This window comes from Lissotriton vulgaris, chromosome 3_1 (assembly GCF_964263255.1).
Source record: "Lissotriton vulgaris chromosome 3_1, aLisVul1.2, whole genome shotgun sequence".
In the NCBI taxonomy this organism is placed as follows: domain Eukaryota; kingdom Metazoa; phylum Chordata; class Amphibia; order Caudata; family Salamandridae; genus Lissotriton; species Lissotriton vulgaris.
The window spans coordinates 1,422,648,586-1,422,670,354 of NC_141689.1; the positions used below are offsets into that span (position 1 = coordinate 1,422,648,586).

At 43.9% G+C, this 21,769-nt stretch overlaps 1 protein-coding gene across 2 annotated transcripts in view; it reads left to right on the forward strand.

Annotated features, from left to right (window-relative positions):
- Positions 1 to 21,769, forward strand: part of ZCCHC7 (zinc finger CCHC-type containing 7) — a 281,807-nt gene that overhangs the window by 72,083 nt on the left and 187,955 nt on the right. For both annotated transcript variants that reach the window (XM_086961897.1, XM_086961898.1), the window contains exon 4: positions 15,989 to 16,111. In XM_086961897.1, the coding sequence (XP_086818023.1) occupies positions 15,989 to 16,111 (123 nt within the window). The remainder of the gene's footprint in view (positions 1 to 15,988; positions 16,112 to 21,769) is intronic.

The following is a 21,769-nucleotide window of genomic DNA, read 5'->3' on the forward strand; positions in this document are numbered from 1 at the left end:
TTTTCTTCCACAAATAGTTCAATGTCTAGGAAAGTCAGTTTTGCTTTATCATAATGTGTAGTAAATGACATATTAAGGTCATTGGTATTGAGAAAGTCAAAAAATGACTCCAGTTCCTCTGTAGTACCTCTCCAAAATAACAAGCAGTCGTCAATGAATCTTCCCCAATAATATATGTGATCTATCCATTGGCTGCCCCTAGGGCCCCAAATCCACTCCGCCTCCAGTTTCCCCATAAAGAGGTTCGCGAAGGACGGCGCAAATTTAGAACCCATCGCAGTCCCTGTCTTTTGTTTATACCAGGTCGATTCAAAGAGAAAGTAATTGTTTTCCAGAACCATTCTTGTCATATCCAATAACATAGATGTATGGTCCAGATATTCTGCTGGTCTGTTATTTAAAAAACTTTCAATTGCTAAGATGCCTTTCTCATGGTCTATATTTGAGTATAAGGATACTACATCAAGAGTAGCAAGGATCATATCATCATCCCACACTACTTCATTAATTTTATTGAGGACATGTTTAGTGTCCTCAATATGTGATGGTAAATTTTGTACATAGGGTCTCAGATATGAATCCACAAATTGAGATAGTCTCTTTGTAGGCCCTCCAATGCCCGAAATTATCGGTCTGCCCGGTGGTTTATATCTATCTTTATGTACTTTTGGTAAACAGTACATACAAGGGGCCTTAGGTGATTGTATTTTGAGAAACAAGAACTCATCATAATCCAGAAGACACTTGTCATACCACTCCTTTAGTTTCGTGTTGATATTAATGAGGAGGGTGCTTAGCAACTTTCTGAAAAGTCCCTTTTCACTGTGAGAAGCTGTGAGACTCTTTGAGGCTTCTCGCAGCATAAATCAAAATATTGTGCTGCAGCCAGTGGAGCCAGGTGGTGTGTATTTTAATCCAATTTTTCCAAATTGTGCAGTCGGGGGATGTGGCAACGTGTCCGTGCTTTGAAACCATATTAACAAGTACTAAGCATTAGGTGCAAAAGTGGGCACGTGCAGGGGTTTTAATCACGTGATAAAGGTGATTCGAAGAAATGTATGGAAGGGCATTGGGGGACACGGGGGTGGTAGGGGGGGGGTAGCACTAATCTACCTAAACCAATACCAACAACACATCTTTACAAGCGGAATCAGCTATGTACTAAATGGAAAGGCCACAACAGGCTTCCACTAGCACTAAGGTGCCATTTAATGTTAGATAGTGCACTCAATGAGTGCTTCTAACAACGAAAAGGAAGTGTCCATTTGCTTTTTCTCGTGAATACATTTCCTGCTGTGGGACCAGAAGGCCTGAGTTCTGTTTGTAGATTCTCTGCTTGCCTGCCTTTGTAAGGTCGTAGTCAAATCACTTTCTTTCTCTTTGCACCTTTTCCTGTATGATGTACAGCTTTACTACTGACTACCATCTTGGGGAATCCACTCTTTGGATGCTATTCTCCTACTGGTCGGACTCTGGAATCGCAAAGGCGTCTCACCTCAAGTCCCATTTATTGCTCACTGCTAGCAGTGACACGAGAACAAGGCTGGCGAATTGGCCGCAGTAACTCAGGCCACTGCAACAATGATAGGATGGAATGCCCTCTAGAACAACAGAAGCCTACGGGTTTGTGTGCTGGAAAAATGAAAGATACGTTTGACAAATGATCTATCGATGCTCATCCTTTGATCTGCTCTGACTGTGAGACGTCTTCTTGGAACCGTGTGAAGAGGTGACCCCCTACTTCAAAGAAATAAGCTCTTTTGTGAAACAATTCGATTGGATGGAGACATTTCTGCTTTACCTTTTCCAAGAAAGAATACAAGGGCAAAGCTTTTTTTTGGGAGCGGTGCTTCTACCAAACAAATTATTACTTAATTATTCTACTAACAACATTTGAAGAGCCAGAGTTCCAGCTAGATTTGGGGGAAATCCTGGCCATTGCTGCTAAACTGGCCCGTGCGTGAGGTGCATCATCAGAGCTGTGTGAATAATAACTGCATCAGCTCCGTGCCTGAGGTGCATCATCAGAGCTGTGTGAATAATAACTGCAGGCAGCCCCGTGACTGAGGTGCATCATCACAGCTGTGTGAATAATAACAGCTGTGAGCCCCGTGCCTGAGGTGCATCATCAGAGCTGTGTGAATAATAACAGCTGTGAGCCCCATGCCTGAGGTGCATCATCAGAGCTGTGTGAATAATAACTGCAGCAAGCCCCGTGCCTGAGGTGCATCATCAGAGCTGTGTGAATAATAACTGCGTCAGCCTGGTGCCTGAGGTGCATCATCAGAGCTGTGTGAATAATAACTGCAGGCAGCCCCTGCGTGAGGTGCATCATCAGAGCTGTGTGAATAATAACAGCTGTGAGCCCCGTGCCTGAGGTGCATCATCAGAGCTGTGTGAATAATAACTGCAGGCAGCCCCGTGCCTGAGGTGCATCATCAGAGCTGTGTGAATAATAACTGCGTCAGCCTGGTGCCTGAGGTGCATCATCAGAGCTGTGTGAATAATAACTGCGTCACCTGGTGCCTGAGGTGCATCATCAGAGCTGTGTGAATAATAACTGCGTCAGCCTGGTGCCTGAGGTGCATCATCAGAGCTGTGTGAATAATAACTGCAGGCAGCCCCGTGCCTGAGGTGCATCATCGGAGCTGTGTGAATAATAACTGCAGGCAGCCCAGTGCCTGAGGTGCATCATCAGAGCTGTGTGAATAATAACTGCGTCAGCCCCGTGACTGAGGTGCATCATCAGAGCTGTGTGAATAATAACTGCCGGCAGCCCCGTGACTGAGGTGCATCGTCAGAGCTGTGTGAATAATAACTGCATCAGCCCTGTGCCTGATGTGCATTATCAGAGCTGTGTGAATAATAACTGCAGGCAGCCCCGTGCCTGAGGTGCATCATCAGAGCTGTGTGAATAATAACTGCGTCAGTTCCTAGCCTGAGGTGCATCATCAGAGCTGTGTGAATAATAACTGGAGGCAGCCCCGTGCCTGAGGTGCATCATCAGAGCTGTGTGAATAATAACTGCAGGCAGCCCCGTGCCTGAGGTGCATCATCAGAGCTGTGTGAATAATAACAGCTGTGAGCCCGTGCGTGAGGTGCATCATCAGAGCTGTGTGAATAACAGCTGTGAGCAACAGCATATTCTTGCACACACTCTCACTGCTCACCAATTCAAAGTTTGCTAAAAAATTTATGCAATGCATTGTCATACACAATGCCAATAACTCAAACTTTAATGCTGCGAGACCTATTGCATTGCAAATGCTTGTTATTTTGGCTGCTCGTGCTGACTATTCTGGCTAAGTGGTGGCTGTCATCCAGGCCTTGTTGGCTATGTCCTGATTTCCTCCAGCTCCCTCTGGTGCATCTTTCGGCCCCATGGTGCCTATGGGTTCCTCGACCAACCATCTGCCAGAAGCTTTAACACTGGCACTAGTCAACCCTGCTGAGGGCTCGAGTGCTGGCCTGGCCAACTTCATCACTACTTTGACACTAAAGATCTTACTAGTTGCTCCAGCAATGACACCAATGTTGACATCATACACAGCACTGGCTCTGGATTCATCTTTAGATTTGGACAACAGGATGTTCACAGTACAAGCTACCATGGAGTCCTTGGCTGATTTTCTACTGCCTTTTGTCAAGCTTTCCTATGGTATGGAGTACAGTAGTAAAATGGGCAGGCATTTTCTTATTTTGAGTTGGATGTAGGCCTTTTGAGTGTCTGAAACAACTATGAATTACATTTTGTTACTCTGGTTGATCTTGTCTGTCCTTGGGAGGACATTCTTTTTTTCATGAAAAGGTTTAGAGTTGCTTTTTGTCAGTTACAGTGATAAAAGCTAACCTATTGACAGAAATACTCCAGCTCAATTTTACCACATCGGAGCCCTTATTGCAGTTTGTCCGGGGGAAAAGAATCTGCTCACATGTCAAATTGGATGCTAAAAAGTGTAAACAAATTACCTCTGAATCAGAGGTTACACTTTCCAACGTTTCCCTTAGCAACAGTTTATTGAGCAAGCGTGTAAATAAAAGGTTAAACAAGTTTCGAAATTGGTCAAATGTCTCTTCATAGAATAAGCACTATAAGGTGCCTAGCCTGATAAGAATTAAGAGGGAATGGGAATGAAAAAGGATGGCCTTAAAACAGTTGTACATTTGTAAACACTTTTGACTGAGCAAACCTCCTGTAGATTTCCCACAGACAGGAGCCAAGATGCAGATGTGGCTTCTCGTCAGAGATGAGACAGGCACTTTCTGTGGACAATGTTAGTATGATCAAGAACAAGCATTTGCAATGCAATAGGTTCTTGCATTTGCGGGAGGTTGAGCTATTGGCATTGTAAATGACAATGACTTATATTTATATGTTTCGAAAACCTGCAAGCAGTGAGTAAACACACACTTTGTACTTTGCAGGTTTTTTAAACACATAAATAAAAGGCATTATCATTTACAATGCCAATAGCTCTAACTCTCGCAAACATGAGACTTATTGCATTGCAAATACTTGTTTAGCTCTGGTTTAGAGAAATCAGAGTAAAGAAAATGCTTCATTTGTCCACGTGCCCGGCAAGTTGTCTTCAGGAGGTATAGTCTCAATACTCCAACTACTGATTTCTTGTTATATATAAATTTCACCTTGGACTTCCTTTAAATAATGTGGTTTTAGACAATTTATATGAGAATAGTGGTGTAAAATAAAAGTTTTGGTCCATTTTGGAGAGTAACCTAAAACACCCGACCCACTTATAGGGAAAATTGGCGTCTCATTTAGAAGTACCTTGCAGCATTCTGACTACACGGACATTCACAAGCAATGCAATGGGTCCCGCAATTGCGAGATTTTGACCTATTGGCATTGTAAATGACACTGCCGTTTATTTATGTATTTAAAAAACAACGCAAAAATATAAAGGCATTGTCATTTACAATACCAATAGTTCAAAGTTTCTAAAACACAAGACCTATTTCATTGTAAACGCTTGTTGTTTACAAGCCCCATGCTGCGCATTCACGTTAATAGAGGCCATGCCTCTTTCTTTAGATGAGCCGTGTCTAAAGAAATGTCCGATGCCGCTATTAAAGTGAAAGTGTGGCACGAGGCGCTTTTACCAAAAAAAGCATTTGTTTGTCAAGCTGACAAACAAATAGTTTTTTTGATAAAACCCCCCTGTGAAAGCGTGCATGGCGCACTGAATGTTGTATGAAAGCATGTTGTGCCTGCAGTTGGAGAAATGCATTAAAGAAAATAGTTCTTACAGAGTAAATAAGAAGTACTGTTAACAACTGAAGTAAAAGGGCCACTGCTCATGGGAGGTTACAAATAAAGACAAGGCGGTACTATGGAGGGACTAACAAGCCTATTAACGAATCAGAAGCCAGCATTTACAAAGGGCAACGACACAAGCCAATGACAAATATGGGCGGAGAGTGGGTGGAGTTTAAATTCCATACTCCAGTATAGCATGCCTTGCAGAGCAGCGTATGTGCTGCCCAGGCTTGACCTAAAAACTACTTGACACGCTTACACTCACATAAGGTAAAACTACTAAAAGTAAAGTCCATCACCAAGAAGTGTTCCAGTTCACAGCAGATAGACCACCCATCACCAACTGAAGAGGCGTGGAATAACTGACGATAAATGTCACCACCACTGCAGGTCCAAACAAGCTAAATACTACATTTTCATCTTCACATCTAAAATTGACAATCAGATATGGCATGTTAACAAAGTTCATCACAGCAGAATCCTCCACAATTTCTTCTTTTAATCTATGCTTGCTCAGGACCTTAAACTTTAAACAAATTTTTTCAGAATGGACGACCCAGCTAAGTGAACTAGGACTATAAGAAATACATTCTAGGGACCAAAAGAGCTGCTTAAAGTTGCCAACTTAAAAAAAGCCACAAACTGCACATCTGTCTATAACACTCCTTCATCCATTACACTGCTAAGCATTGCATTCCATAACACAATAACCGCACCTTGATGGTCATCACTCATAACACTGAAACACTCCTCACACAGGATCGAAACAACACACCCTACACGCTGTAGCATTCTACCTATGGAGACAAATGCTTCAGCGCCCCACAAAGGGGGAGTTAGCGCTATATAAACGCTACAATACGATAAAAGTCAACCCATTCTAATGGAACTGCGTTGTCTTCACATGCCTGCCCTCACCACCTTCAAAACCAGCTGTATCATTTACTTTTTTTTTAAAACAAAAAAGACGTTTTATTGCATGAAATCAGCCCCTTGAGAGAAGCCTCCTTTCAGGGGAGCGTGAAAGAAAAAACATATATTTGCACAAGATGCAAGAAGTGCCAGTGAACAGGCATCCTCAACCCTTTAGCACCTCGTCTGGATTTTATTGTTGGGGCAGGCTCTAGGATGAATGTCTTGCAGCCATTTCATTGACTGTCAGCTGATTGAATGCCAGAAGCATTGGGAGTCCATATTGGATTCTGGCAGTGTACAAATATTTTATATGAACATTCGGCGTGAAGGTGTGCTTTGGTTGTTTTTTTCTAGTTGTCACAAGGGTGTTTAGCAGGGAAAACAGGGAGGGCAATTCAGGGGAGATAGGCAGAGGATGGGACGGAGCTCAGCCTTTCCTGGAAGCTCATAGACCTGGTCACGGTTACAGAAGAACCCTCTGGTGACAAAGACATCACAACCAGCACCCCTACTTACTTAGCAGACAAACTCACCCTACCCGGGGGTTCTTGTAACACTTACAGCCAATATGTCATCACACTGCAGGCAAAGATATATATATATATATATATATATATATATATATATATATATATATATATATATATATATATATATATATATATATATATATATATATATATATATATATATATACACACGTTTCTTCTCACCCCATATACAATGGCTGAAGTCACGGCACAGCAACAGGTCAGTTTGTAAAATGTTTTGCTTCATTCACACACCATGTGCAAAGTTTAAGCGTGCATCAAAAAACGGACGGCCTACGCGTTTCGGCTACTCCTAGCCTTCCACTGGACCATAGAGTCCCTGTGGTCTAGACCTTCTTTAAAGTGCTCAGTGTAAGTACCCTCTTCCCTTTCCATAGTCATCTAGACCATCAACCTTGCACAGTTTTACTGGCTATTTACTCAGCCATATATATATATATCATTGTTGGGGTGGGTACAGGGATGTTTTTCTAGATCCTGGGTGCACAAATGGGAAACGGCCTGCTGTTATATTATAATAATATATATATAATTTATCTCCGACGACAGCAGGCCTTTTCCCATCTGTGCAACCAAGATCTAGAACAACATCCCTGTACCCACCCCAGCAATGCTCCAATTTAGGAAAGACTTGAAGACCCATCTCTTTAATGGAAACAACATCAGAATGTATTATCCATCCAAAAACCAGCTTCCTCTTCTATCACTCGTTGACTTTATTCTGTTCTTTCACCCTGTGCAGCCCTCCCATGCCTTTTCGCTAGGTTCGAGCTATAGAAATCCCACATTCATATATCACACTGGCTTTTGCTTTTGAGAAGAAACAAGAAATAAAAAGAAAACTTTAGCCTAAGATCTAGTTTAAGTGGTTTAGCTTCCACTTAAAGATATGTTATTCATTTCATTGCTTGTCTTTTTTTTAAGGAATACAGAGATACACCCAATTGACATCGGTGGTTTGTTTAATGTAGTACAAACAATATTATGCAAAAACGATGTTACCAAACGGCAAAAGATGAAAAAATAATTACACTGAATACAATATTTTAACTCCCAACACTAGGCTCCGACCTAGTTATTGGTGAACTAGACATTTGTAACATGATATCACACAAAGTTGTGCCTGGATCATGCTTTGCAGTGTTGCCTCTCAATCGAATGGCAGGGTTGAACTATATAGTGTTAGCAAGGCCAACAGACTAAGAAGTCCTGTATGTCTGCTAAATGGTTTCAGTCTAAGATACAGCTTGATGTTAACTCATTAAAGGATCATTTCTGCTGTCAAATAATATTTTTTAAAACAACCTAAAATAAAACGTATGGTACGATGTCACATAGAATATACCTTTATTGATGTGCAGTTTCAAAGGGTGATATTTGGGCCTAATGAAAACTGCTGGTGCCAGTTCAACGTTCAAAAGGTTTGTGTCTGTAAGTTTAGGTTTTGAAGGGAAGTCCGTACATGCAATTAGCGAAGTAGTTCCTGGTTAAAGAGTCAACACCTTCTTTAAGCTTTTTAGGTGGAGGTTCTTCATCATTCTCAATAAGCAGGCGCCTCAAGTTTAGATCATGGCCATGATGTGGCTTGTGGAAGGCAGTCCTGCACAGAAGGACCCCGAGTTGTCAAAAGGAGCTGAAGAGGCAATCCTTGATGCTAGTCACACCTGTGTGTTGAACCACAACTTGTTCCATTCCCCAAGAGTTATGATTAGGGATACACAGTAGTCAGAAGTAAGAGTGACTGTGACATATTACAAGCACATATCACTACAAGGGGGGCATTTTTCTAAAATATAAGCCACACCTAAAGATTACCATGCTTTATTTCTTTCCCTAAGAAATATAGAAAAAAAACTATTAGGAATGTGACTGGCAGGAAAATAAACAATTGTATAACTGATAAGATTCTTGATATCAAAAGACCAGACAAGGAGACTCCAGGATCTAAAAAAACCTGTGATGAAGAACCCAAAGGCTTAACTATTGGCTAAAGTGAACGATGCATAATCTGAAATTGTATAGAGGGTCGGGCTGGTACAGCTTCTATGGTGTCATTAACGATATTTAATTTCTAAAACTGTTCAGATAGATCTTAATTATTATACTGCTAAATATTATCATGCACACCGAGTGATGTTTGTGATATATTTCCCCACAATAAGGGAGCTACAGCAGTTCTAGTTTTGGTCATAACTGCCAGGACCAAAAAGGTAAGCTCATTTTAAACTTCAGGGGACGCCCCTTTGCTGGGGCATCTGTGCGCTCTAGAAATGGAAATAACATAACATAACATATCTACTCCATCCTAAAAGTGAACGACTGCCATATTTGGTTTTCACAACACTATCAATAACTCCATCTTCTGAGCAAAATATGTGCCTAGGAGTCTTTATATTGGTCCTACTGCTAAAACATTTGTATTTAGCGATCAGCTTTGTTTGTGAAGATGCTCAAATTACCACGCAGACAGCACATTAGTGCTTTTTGAGATCACTGTTGTCTAAAAAACAAAGCGCATTGCCAGTAAAATCATTATAAAAGCAATGTATACAATGGTATTTAATTATAAGTCTGGTGATGAAACTGCAGGCGGCTGCCTAGCAACTCAGGGTCACAGTTCTTGCTAATAGTGCCAGTACAATAATGCAATTACCACTTGGAGACCGTCCAATAACCAAGTGTGCTGTGAACCTCTTATTGGTCATACAAGAGAAACAATGTAGAGAGCAAGTGGAAAACAATGAATTAAAAAGTGATGGATAAGCCAACACAGGCAAAGTCACCACGTATTGAACATGGACCCGCCACTTATTGAACATGCTAAACCTGTGTTGGACCACAAATGGTTTCTGCTATAATAGTCTCCATGGTGAAAGGTGAATAAACAACGAAAACCAAGGATTCATGGCACTGATAGTGAACTAACAGCCAAGTGCTTGCCAAAGATTTGCAGCCCAGGTTATGGTATGAAAGGAGGGAAGGAAGAAAAAAAAGAATTCCAACCAAGGAGAAACCAACTATTACCCATGCTATACACTATCAATGAGTATGTCTCGAGGATGGCATAACATTAAGAAACTGTAGACTTACGACATACCAGTCATAGTAACACCAGCATAGGTATTCCGGGCCACAGATGATCAGCACCAAACTCTCCGTTTGTAAGATGATCTGCAAAATGGGTACTGTTGAGGTCTGCGTTTGGGCAAACTTTGTAAACCCCTTTTAGTCCCAGGGGAAAGCCCGAAGCAACATGTTCATGGTCGGAATTTTACAGCGTGCCTATTTCATTTAAGTTCCTTGATGTGGTGAAGCTGTCGCTATGTTGCTGAGCTGTAAGTATGAGTGGGTATACTCTTGGTCAAAGAGTTCTCTTCCTGGCCATGCTTTCATCAGTGTATTACACACCAGGCTGTGCAACTAAGAGTACAGCAGATGTTAGTACTGCACAGACCAAGCTGTGCAGTACCTCATACAGTCTCGAAAGAGGTACCCCTAGACCGCTTGTTCTACTGAGGAACATTAACCACACAGCACAAGCCAGCAAACGGCACTCTTCTATGAGCCCACTCCGGGGTTTGGGGTTGTAGGATGGACAGGAGCCGCTGCCCCTCCCTCGAAACCTAAATAATGAGTCCGGGGATAGTACATTCTCTTCCAGGGGATCCTCATCAATAGTCATAAGCATTAGAATATTCCCGCCCATGCGCTGGACCCCGGAAACACTATATTATATGTGCCCCACATATATATATATATGTATATATATATATATATATATATATATATATATATATATATATATATATATTCATATATATATATATATAAAAACATGCAATAGCAGCCAAATAACATCAGAGCTGAAATATGCTGTGAAGAATTTCCACCATACATGAATAATAAGCATTAGAAACATGAGAAACAACACCAAAGATTGTTTAGAAACTGTTTTAATGCTCAGAAAGCAGTAGAAATTCTCATAACTCACTGGAAGCATAGAAAGCTCCCAGGCTGCATTGCAAACACACAGTCTAAAAAGACTGATAAGCTAACCTGTAGCTGCATAGAAATAAACTGACACCGTGCCTTTAAGGCACCCCTGACCCCCTGTATCCCATCATGCCTCAGGGGTGACAGTTAGGTCAGTTGTTCTTTCCGGCTCCTTTAGGAAGGATCCTGGTTACACAGCTCCACTAATTTCTGTTTTCTGACAGAAAATTACTTCACTTTGAACAACTTTTTCACTTACTTTGACATTTTTCAACTAGTCAAGTAAGGAACTGCCTTTTTAAGTCAGTTTAGTGGGCATTTTCAGCTGAAAATGCCTTAACTTTTTGATAAGTGTCCTTCTTGTGGAAACAAGAAAGAAAAATCAGACAACCACAATGTTTGTATCCTGTGTCTGCCTGAAGAACATGATCCAGGCACCTGTCCTCACTGCGAGCACCTGTCAGGAAAAACTCTCAAAGACAGGGAGAGAATTCGCATCTATGGCCTGGCTCATAGGTCATCCAGAGGAAGGTCTCCGGGGAAGAAGGGTTCCAAGAAGACTAAAACATCTTCAAAAGACAGGTCTTCCATCCCTTCAGCTTCAGCGTCAGGCTTGGCGCTGAGGAAAGAACCACCGGTGGATCGTTTGGCTTCAAAAATGCCGTCGACGGCGGGCTCGCCGTCGAAAAGAAGAACAGGTACGTCGACGACGTCGAAGGATCCAATTCCGTCGTCGAGATCCCCTCGGCCGTCGTCAACCGGGCGACGATCGGCGTCGAGAGATGTGACTCCGCCGCCGTCAACCGGGTGACGGTCGGCGTCGAGATCAAAGGCCCCTCCACCGTTGTCAACCAGGCGACGATCGGCGTCGAGGACCAAGACCCCTCCGCCATTGACAGTAACACGTGTTCACCCCCCATCACCACACCAGTCTGTGCACAAAATAGTATCAAAGGGACAACAAAAACTCTCTCACTCCTTTCTTTTCTCCCTCCTCTGAGCACCCTGCTCATGAGCTTGCCCTGAAGCAATACATATTTTCAGTTGAAATCCCTCTGCTCCTCAATGAAGCCAGGTTGACTCGCAGATACTAAAAATATAATAAATACAAAGACATTACGTAAGAGTGCGACAGCTGGCAATCACAAATCCCACACAATAACTCAGCGAGCACCACACACACTAAAAAACTAAGCGGGGGATCATGCGCTTGGAGTGCACTGCAGACCCGCTCCTTCCAGGCACCTCGGGCTGCTGTGGTTTTCTGAATTCTGCCCCTTGTGTGGTTCCCGCTATTTTATGTGTTTGTCTCTTCGGGTGATGTTGACAGACAGACACACCGCGCTGCCTCCTGACACACTTCGGTTTTGCTTCTTCCTCAAGACGCCGCAGCCCCTCCCCTCCGGTGTTCCTGCTCCTGATGTTGAGTTCAGCGGGATAGAAGGTGCTCCGATGTCTGGAGCAAGTGTTCAGAATCCGTCCAGAGGTGAATACTCTGCAATGCTGCTCTGTGCTACTCTGGGCAACGTTCATGCCCACGTGATGGCAGCACAGGCAGAAGTGCTGGTTTAACCTTGCGTGTGCAGGATAAACAGCAGTAGGTTAACCTTTAAGGTGTAGTAGAGGCGTCAGCAGTACCGGCTTTGGTGAAACATGACAGCACAACAGTAGTAGTGCAGTACTTATTTCACGAACACAGATAAGTAAATCCCAGATAAAAACAAGAGGGGGGCAGCATCGGATTACGACGTGCGCCTTTGGATTGGGCCACGCGACATCACGTGAGCTGTCTACGGTAGAAGCTCACGCGCACGACCCAATCCGGAGCCGCGCGTCGGAATCCGCGCCCCTCTGCTAACTCCCCTTGCATTCTACGAGGCGCGCGTCGCGATCCGATTCTTTCTGCCATGCTGTCTGCAGAAGTTCACGCGCCCAACGTAATCCTATGCAAAAACTCTGCTCGTGGCCAGGTCTTGTATCCACTCCTTGTCGGCTGAGCCGACAGCTATAGTTCTCGCTGCGAGAACGCGCTTAGCGCGCGTTCGCCGTAGCGAGACCTAATAATTACAGAACATGCATAAAACGAACTGAACAATTTAAAAAAAGATCTAGGAGCGCCAACGTCCTAACTCCCTCATTGAAGTACCTAAAAGAGGGTGAATATGGTCAGTGCAAAGAAAAAGAATAAAAGTACTAGACACTAATGATCTGATCTTACATTAGGTACCCTGAGCAAAAGAAGGTGTCTTCAGTGCACAGCACTTATGAAGAGACCAAGAAAGAAAACAGAAAAAAGATTTGAGAAACACCGAATTAGGAATGTGCTCTCTATTCTTTTGTTTGCATGGACTATAAGAACCCTGTTTTTGGCACTTCAAAGAGGGAGTTTGGCCGCTGGCTCTGCTATCGCTTTTCTTTAATCGTTCAATTAGTTTTATACATGTAGTGTAATTATTTGTCTTTACAGCCTTGCAGAAGTCAGTTTCATGAAGCACGTCAGCAGTATCCATCCTATTCCAGTGTATCAACTTGTAATTATTTTTTTTAGATCAGGGGTATCTAACTAGTGTTCTAACAATATATTGAATTCTTTGTATTCTGAGTATGATCAAACTCCTTGTTTGGCCCTTGCAGCTTGGTGTGACTAAATATGTTGTTTTGTTCTTGTACATTGAAGTTTTATTACTTCTGTTGTGGGTGCTACAGGCTCAAGAATACTGTCTCCTTGCTGTGAGGAACATCGCTATGACATATACTGTATATGGAGAGCAGTCTGAAGAGGATACTTGACAGGTGAAGCAGTTTAAACAGGTTCTGAAAGTGCATACAATGATCCATATCTCCAGGCTGTGTTTTCTGTATAAAGGGAGGGCCACTACACAGTTGTTGTTCCAGTTATTTTTGGCCAAGGCAAGGAGTGCTGTGTACAGTACTCAGAGGACTGCTGCACAACCAGAGCTTGGGTCTGCCACACAGGCCACCTTCCCTGGAGTGAGGGGGCATGAAGTGAAGTGTACCCTGCTGCCAGAGTTGACAGCCTGTCCTGAGCGCCTAGAAAACAGACAGTCTGGTAAGCTATAGTAATAGTTTGGCAACATTTGAGAAATGATTGTCCAGGAGGTGGAAGGTGCAGCACAGCCATAATGCAGTGGGTCTGCAGAAATGGAGGTTTATGGAAAGGGATTTGTGCTTCCATGTGCCTACAGGAGACAGATTCTCCTGTGATTCCTGGTCAGAAACTTGTAGGTATAGTGTGGCCTAGCTGCTACGCCTGAAATTGTTAGTGACGGCTTGACCTGAGCTACTGTGCCTAGTATTCCAGTGCAAAAACAACAATTGATGGACGGAATGTTGCACAATGTCAAAACATTCACCCCCAGTCACAGATCTGGATTTAATCCATCGTTATTTAGCTCACCACACCACCCCAGTCCATCATCTTGTGTGTTTTGCTGTTCACCCTAGGTGGTAAGGGTATGCCCAGACATGGGTCCCGTGCTCACTAGGCCACTGGAGTCAAGCTATCCTGGCTGAAGACGGCTGATAGCCAGAAACCGGTCCTAGGATGCTTGATTCCGGTACAGGAAGGACATGGCTTGCCAGTTCGGGCTGGACTGTTCCCATGAGGCACAGGGTCACGGCTGATTTGTGTATGGCCATGTCTGAACTGGGCTGGTGTGAAGTGCAAAAAATCGATGGATTTAGGCCCAGATCTCTGTACTGGGGTGAATGTATGACATTGTTCTGCATTCTGTCCATCAACTGTTGTTTTTGCATTTGTCACCCTGAGTGGGATGGGTATGCTCAGACGTGAGTCCCATGCTCTCCACACCACTGGAGTCAAGATATCCTGGCTGAAGATGACTGATAGCCAGAAACCGGTCCTAGGATGCTTGATTCCGGTCCAGGAAAGACATGGCTTGGCAGTTCGGGCTGAACTGTTCCCATGAGGCACAGGGTCAAGGCTGATTTCCATATGGCCATGTCTGAACTGGGGTGGTGTGGAGTGCAAAAAAAACGATGGATTTAGGCCCAGATCTCTGTACTGTGGGGAATGTATGACATTGTTCTGCATTCTGTCCATCAACTGTTGTTTTCGCATTAGTAATCAAGTGCAGCATAACCTGACCTACTGTGCCAAGAAATCAAATGTGATGTGACCTGAACCACTGTGCAAGGGAAAGTGCTGTGTGACTGTTGCTATGACAACAAGATCCAGACCGCAGCATGGACACTCCACACATCGGTAGGTCTCACCCGTTGCCTCACCCGCTGCCAAGGACAAAGCTGTTCCGTGGCTGCAACATTTCAGACCTTCATAGGCAGTCACACCACAATGCATTCAGCAGGGACCCGGTAAGTCTCAGCGTCCTCTGGAGAACCTTTGACCAACTGAGCAGTGGCAGATGTAACTGAGAGGAAGAACCAACCCAGACGACTGGTTTGCACTCAGCCCCAGATGCAGGGGAGCAGAAAGCGGGGCCCCGCCTGGACCAGGCCTGATCAACAGCCTTGCATATGTTTTTAGATGAGGATCTGTACTAAGACTGAGAGACTTTGCACTCTTAAAGTGCTGGAGTAACACTTCGCCTGAGATCATTCTTGCAACATTGTGCTGAAAGGGTGTGATCCACCTGAGGCACCATGGAGAACTAGCCCCATAGCAGGGAGAGGTGCCAATGGTCTTTAGTGCCTGAAAACTGTTTTGTATCCTAAATATATTTGTGGTGTATGTAGTCCTAGTGTGTAATAAACATACTTTTAAAACATAAGTCAAGTACTAGGTTGGACAGTCCTTTATTATTTAGATGTGTGTATGTTGAGTGCTGAGCTCGAGAAGCCTGTGACTGCTCTCGATCCCAGGCCCTGAAAGTCATTTGCTGAAGTGAATGTACTTTGCCCAGATTGTAGAGCCATTGTAGGAAGGACCCCTATACATTAGAGACAAACTGCGTCAACCCCCGCAGGTGGACGAACAGTGGCCTCTTGAGATTCGTCTGACACTAAGCTGTTGTTTGTTGGCACTCCCACAGCTTTTGACCTATTTGTTCATCTTAGCTGCTGGGCTGCTTGTGAAAGAGGATAAACACCTAATCTTGGAACTATCTTGTTCATTACCTATACGCTGATTTGTTTCGTAAAAATTGCATGATTTTGTTTGTCAAACAGCACACATCTGAAATGAAGGTGCTGTGTTTAAAATATTTTAATTTTCTCTCTATTCTTAAAGGATTTTTTTTTTTCTTTTAAGGCTCAGATTGGCAACTTTACTCCTTTCAGGCGCGTGAACCGTTACTACACTTCAGACAAAAATATTATCTGTAGAAATTGTGATAATCGTGGACATCTATCCAAAAACTGCTCTGTTCCAAGGGTAAGTTTTGCACTTGTTTTAGTTTTTTTTCCTTTGAATCAACGATCCTGAACCGCAGTTGTGTGCAGTTGTTTTTGTTCACTTTTTAAAGTACTGCTTGAAGATCTCCCTGAGTTGCTCCTAGTGAAAATTGTACTTGGGAGTATTAACCATTGATATAAGCATCATCGAAGGCTCTAAAGATACTGCCAGGTTTGCAGAAGCCCAAAGTACCAGGCTTCAGCTTCATCACGTCCAGTTGTTGTCATCTCTGCAAGTTTATGATCAAAGTGTAATAGAAAATACCTCTTGGTATGTAGTGTGTATCACTAGTTTTATTCCCGCCCGCTTTCTTTGCAGGTCACGTGTGGTGTAAATACTATACTTTTTAAAAACATTTTTTTACGGAATTTTAACCCTTTCGATGCTGATGACGAGCTCAGCTCGTCATGATGCACGGTTGAGCTGTGCTGATGACGAGCTGAGCTCGTCATAAATAAAGTAATAAAGCAATTTCCAGCACAGGGGGGGAAAACGCCTAGCAGCCAAGGTGTTATATAGCGCGAACTTGACCCTGTATCGGTTATCCGAGCGCTTTACATAGCACTAGTTGCGTTACATGAGGACACATTAATTTTTGTTAGGGAAGGGGAGATTAAGTGATTTGCCCAGAATCACAGGATGTTCAGCATCATTGCCGAGACTCGAACCCAGTTCCCCAGATTGAAGGTCGACCGCCCTAGCAGTTAGGCCAACTCCGCTCCCCATACTTCCTTCCTTTCTTTCTTTTTTCTCTCTTTACTTATTTCTTTTATGCCTTTGTTCCTTTTTGCTTTATTTCTTATTTCTTATTTCCCTTTTTTTTCTTTCTCTTTCGTTCTTGCCTTCTTTCATTTTTTCTTTCCTTCTTTCCTTTTTTTCAGTTCTGCTTTTCTCTTTTTTTTTTGCTTATTTCATTTCCTTTCTTTTTTCTAATCTTTCTTCTTTGCCTTCTGCCTAATCTTCTTTCTTTCTTTTATGCCTTTTTACTTTGTTGTCTTAATTGTTTTCCTTCATTTGCCTTTTCCTAACCTTTCTTTACATCTTCCTTGTTTTCATTTTTTCCCTTTCTTTTTTTTGCCTTCCATCCTTCCCACCTTCCTTTTTTGCCTGCCTGCCTTCTTTCCTTCCTTCCATTTGTTAATTTCTTTCTCCCCTTCCTTCTTGCCTTTTTCTTTCTTGCCTTCTTTCTCAAAGGTAAGAGGATAACAGACGAATTGGATATTTTAGGTCACTGCTATCCAAAACCTTTTGACTTTACTAAAAATATGTTTTATTAACAAACAACGAAAGGGTGATTGACGGCGCAAAATAAAAAGCGAAATATGAACACTGAGATTTGCGGCCAAATACAAACTCTGAAGAAAAAGAGTCACAATGAAAGAGTGTGAAAGCAGTGGGAAGAAACCTTTGTTTAAAAGGAACCCTCACTCACCAACCTGGTTGGTGACATGCTTCATCATTGGGTTCCACCAGGGAGACCGAGTGTCTCCCCGGTGTGGTACTACGCCTGACTTACAGTGGAGCTGGTTTTGGACGTGTGAAGTGGTGCCAGAAAGGGTGTATGGTGGTTTAAAAGATGGCGAGCTGGTCCCAAAACTAACTTTAATAGAGGGTCAGTCAGCAATCATTAAAAACAAGTGAATCGGACACTGGTGGTTATGAATTTGAACCAAATGTATCCTTAAAAAAGTGAAAAGGTCCACATGTTTCTGCTTTAGTGCTAGCTCAGCAAAGCTTTCATCAGGACCAAGTAAGAATCCCCAGACGGTATACGCACTCTAAGGCGTACCCTAACCTTGGGGATGTGTATATGTGTAGATAACAACTCACGGTTCTACCCATTTGGGCTATCCCGGGATTTCCAAGGACACCGACTTCGTAAGGTAAATATACCAGGCTTCCTGGGCTTAGCGGCAGGGGAGCTCTTAACGCCGAGGGTAATTTGCGCCTCAACTACTCCCCACTGGAAACCTAATTGGTACACTTCCGCAGCCCGAAGTGTACCAATTAGGTTTCCAGTGGGGAGTTGTTGAGGTGCAAATTACCCTCGGCGTGAATAGTTCCCCTGCCGCTGAGCCCAGGAAGCCTGGTATATTTACCTTACCTTGTGCAGGTAAGGACTAATTTCCTGATGGAAGTGTTTCAGCCTGGGGCTTCCACCTCAGAACCCCTTTTGCCCTTTAATGAAGCACTAAGTGATGTCCTTCTGCGGTCGGTGAATACCACATGCTTATTGGGCTGCTTCTCCCACTCGCTTTGGGAGACGGGTGCGCAAGTGCTGCCACAAGACCCGGGCTGTGCTCTCTCAGGCAGTGAAAGATGGGAGAAATGCAGCAAAATTCCCCATAAGGTGTGGCCTTGACACAACTGATTTGCTGGGAAGATCGATTTCCATGAAAGTGGCCTTGAGGCGCCACGCCTGGCTTAGGACAGCTGGCTTCTCAGGTGATGTCCTGGCAAATTTGATGGACATGCTCTTTGATGGAACCTGTCTTTTTGGGGAAAAGGTAGCTTTGGCCCCATTGAGGTTCAAGGACTCTCAAGCTACTTGTCAGCCCTATCCCAGCCACTTTCCTGCACAGGCATCCCAAGCCGGACGTGGACGTGGACGGTGACATGGATGCGATTCATTCCGACCTAGGAATGGAAGCCAGAAGTCGTCGGCCACCCTGCCCTTGGCAGCCACAGCTTCCGCAGCCTCCAAGCATTCCTAGTCTGATTCTGCAAGACCACACCAATCCAGTTGGCAGGAGTTCCGTAACATCGAACTAGTAGGACCGGCAGATCATTTACTGGGCTGTTCTCTGTCTTTCCTTTCTTTTCCTCTTCCTATTCTCCCCTGGCTAAGAAGCAGCCCACTGAAGGATTAAGGGCCATTCCACCAGGGGAAAGGCTGCTCCTATGGCCTTGGCTCTGGGTATCCCAGCCCCGGACATCTGTCAGGCAGAAATGTGGGCATCTTTGCACAGTGATGCCAAGCATTTCTGCCTGGACAGTCTGGTCCGCAGGGACGGGCATTTTCCCTGTTCGGTCCTGCAGGACTTTCTAGTTTGAAGTATTGGTTGCACCCACCTCCAGGATGGTATGGGTTGGGTATCTAATTAAAGGTAAGGAATCTGCAGCTAGAAGTCTCTATTAGATGAACAAGTTACTTACCTTCAGTAACGCATTATCTGGTAGAGACTCTATCTAGCTGCAGATTCCCTACAGCCCCACCCATGCCTCCCCGCGTTGCTGACTAATTTTGTAGGGTTAGGGTTACTCCCCTTTTCAGCGCCCTAGTTTTACACACAACTACGTCAGTTACTTCGTGGCACTACGCTTCTGGTGTGGAAAAAACCAAAAATTACTGACATCCGCATGCCTTGGTGGCTTCTATATAGGTATCGCGACTTCATAACCTACGCACCCGACAACACCAACGTCAAGCGGAGCCGAATGGAGCCACCCAAAGGCATGCACAAGAGGTATTGCTCAGCAAAAGTTTCCAGCTCCCGCCTGATACCAGGTAAATTCAAAGGTAGGGAATCTGCAGCTAGATAGTCTCTACCAGGTAATGCATTACCGAAGGTAAGTAACTTGTTCTATGACATTGTTACTTACAGGGGTTTCAGCCAGACTTCATCCATTAGTTTGTGATCGTGTGATTCATATTTTTTTTTGTCAAAAGTATGTTTATTGTAAGTTTCACATGCAAGCAAAGTACCAGACAGCTTAATAAAGATACATAGCCATAGCAGAAATTCCCACATCGGATAGAATACAATCAGGACGAAGAGATGGTAGGCAGTGTAGGCAACAGAGAGGAAAAATCTACAGGCAGCAAAGGGAGCAGGACTCCCACTGTAGGGCCAACAGTACAGTTAAGAGTCAATTGCTATAAGCAGCTGGGAAAACGTCCCCCATAGAACTCAGCCGCCAGTCAGTCAGCCAACATCCTGAAGAGAGCGGAGGGGAGAAGCCCCTAGAATTCTGCTACAGGAGACCAAGAAGAACTGGAAACGGCCCAGTGGCCTTGAGGAAGGCATGCCAAGCATTTACACAAGAACAGAACAGTGATTCATATTTTTATCCCACCCACCCCGGCATTCATCAAGAGGCAATGTTCCAGCCCATTTCAGCCATTGACTGAACTCACTGTAAGTTATGGAATGCTGCCCTTTCACAAGGAGCACACACACACCCAAAGTAATTTCCTTCAGTGCCAGGGAATACTATGGTAATAGGTACGTTTTTCAGACCAAATAAAATGTTTGTCTTTAGCCAATGTCTCTTTTTAGGTTGCAGCCTACCAGACAGTGTAGCTGTCTGGTTTGCTAAAGAGATCTTGGGAACATTCAGAAAGTTGACCTATGAATGCATTCTGCCCGCTGCTTACCATTGGCTTTGCGGTTTTTAACACACATTTTCTGGATTTCTATTTGCTGGCTTTATTTGCTTTAGTTTAGGCTGTCCAGCTAGAATTAGCCGTTCCCATTCCCCAAACCTTGTTAACTGCATCCTTCCACAAACTTGCTTTCTGTTAGCAGGCCTTCTTTTTTTTTTTTTTTTTAAAACCTTTATTGTTCATTTCAATAACGTTACAGTCATGGGCTTACAACCACTGGGGCCGTCCGCTAATCAAAATAGAAGCAAGTATAGTACGGCATAACACAGCTTTTCAGCCGACATCCCTGAGGTCCGGCAGCGATTCAGGGTAAAGTTCGTATTGATTGCAGACTTTATGAACAGGATGAAATAAAGGTTTTATTTTATTTTTTATATATAACTCTGTTTATTAACAATAAATAAACAATAAAAAACAAGGCAAAATAGGCAATATATTACTATGGGTACTTGCTCTAGGGGGGGGGGAAGAAACCACGCTAAAAGTCAATACACATCCCTGATGTTAAATGAGAATGAAAGGGGGGAGCAGGGGGAAGCAGACTCACATGTTTTCAAAGATCTAAACCATACTAGGAATGTCCGGCTAGGGAGACTACGACGTTTCAGGGCTATTTATGAGGGGAGGAGTACACATCTCACCCCGGTATGAATTCCATTGGTCCCAAATTCTGCCCCATTTTCTCGGTCTGCCACGGGCCACATACACCGTTTTTTCCCGAAACATGCACCAGTCCATATTCTCCTTCCATGCTGTAACAGTGGGCGCCCTTTGGGACCCCCATAATTGTGCTATGTCTCTGTTGGCTATCAGGTTCCCAAGGGTCACCCACTGAGTCTGCGCTACATTATAATCAGTCGGTTCCCAGACATTCAGCAGACAGCGCCGGGCTTCGGGCAACAACGAAACTCCTGTGACCTCCTCCATAACTTAACTGCATGCACTCGATTCCAGAACACTACCACCTCTGGGCATGCCCAAATTATGTGAAGGAAAGTACCCGTTAAGCCACATCCACGCTTACACATTCCATCCACTGAATAACCCATACGGATTAGACGGGGGCCAGTTATATAAATCCGGTGTAGAATTTTGAGTTGCACCAGCCGGAGACGGGCCGGAATCGCGACCTCCTTAGGAGAGGATATCGCAGCTTGCCAATCCTCATCATCCAACTCCAGCCCATCGCTGGTCCAAGCCTCACTGAGGCGCAACAGTAGATCTGTACGATCATTGATCGATTTCTTATA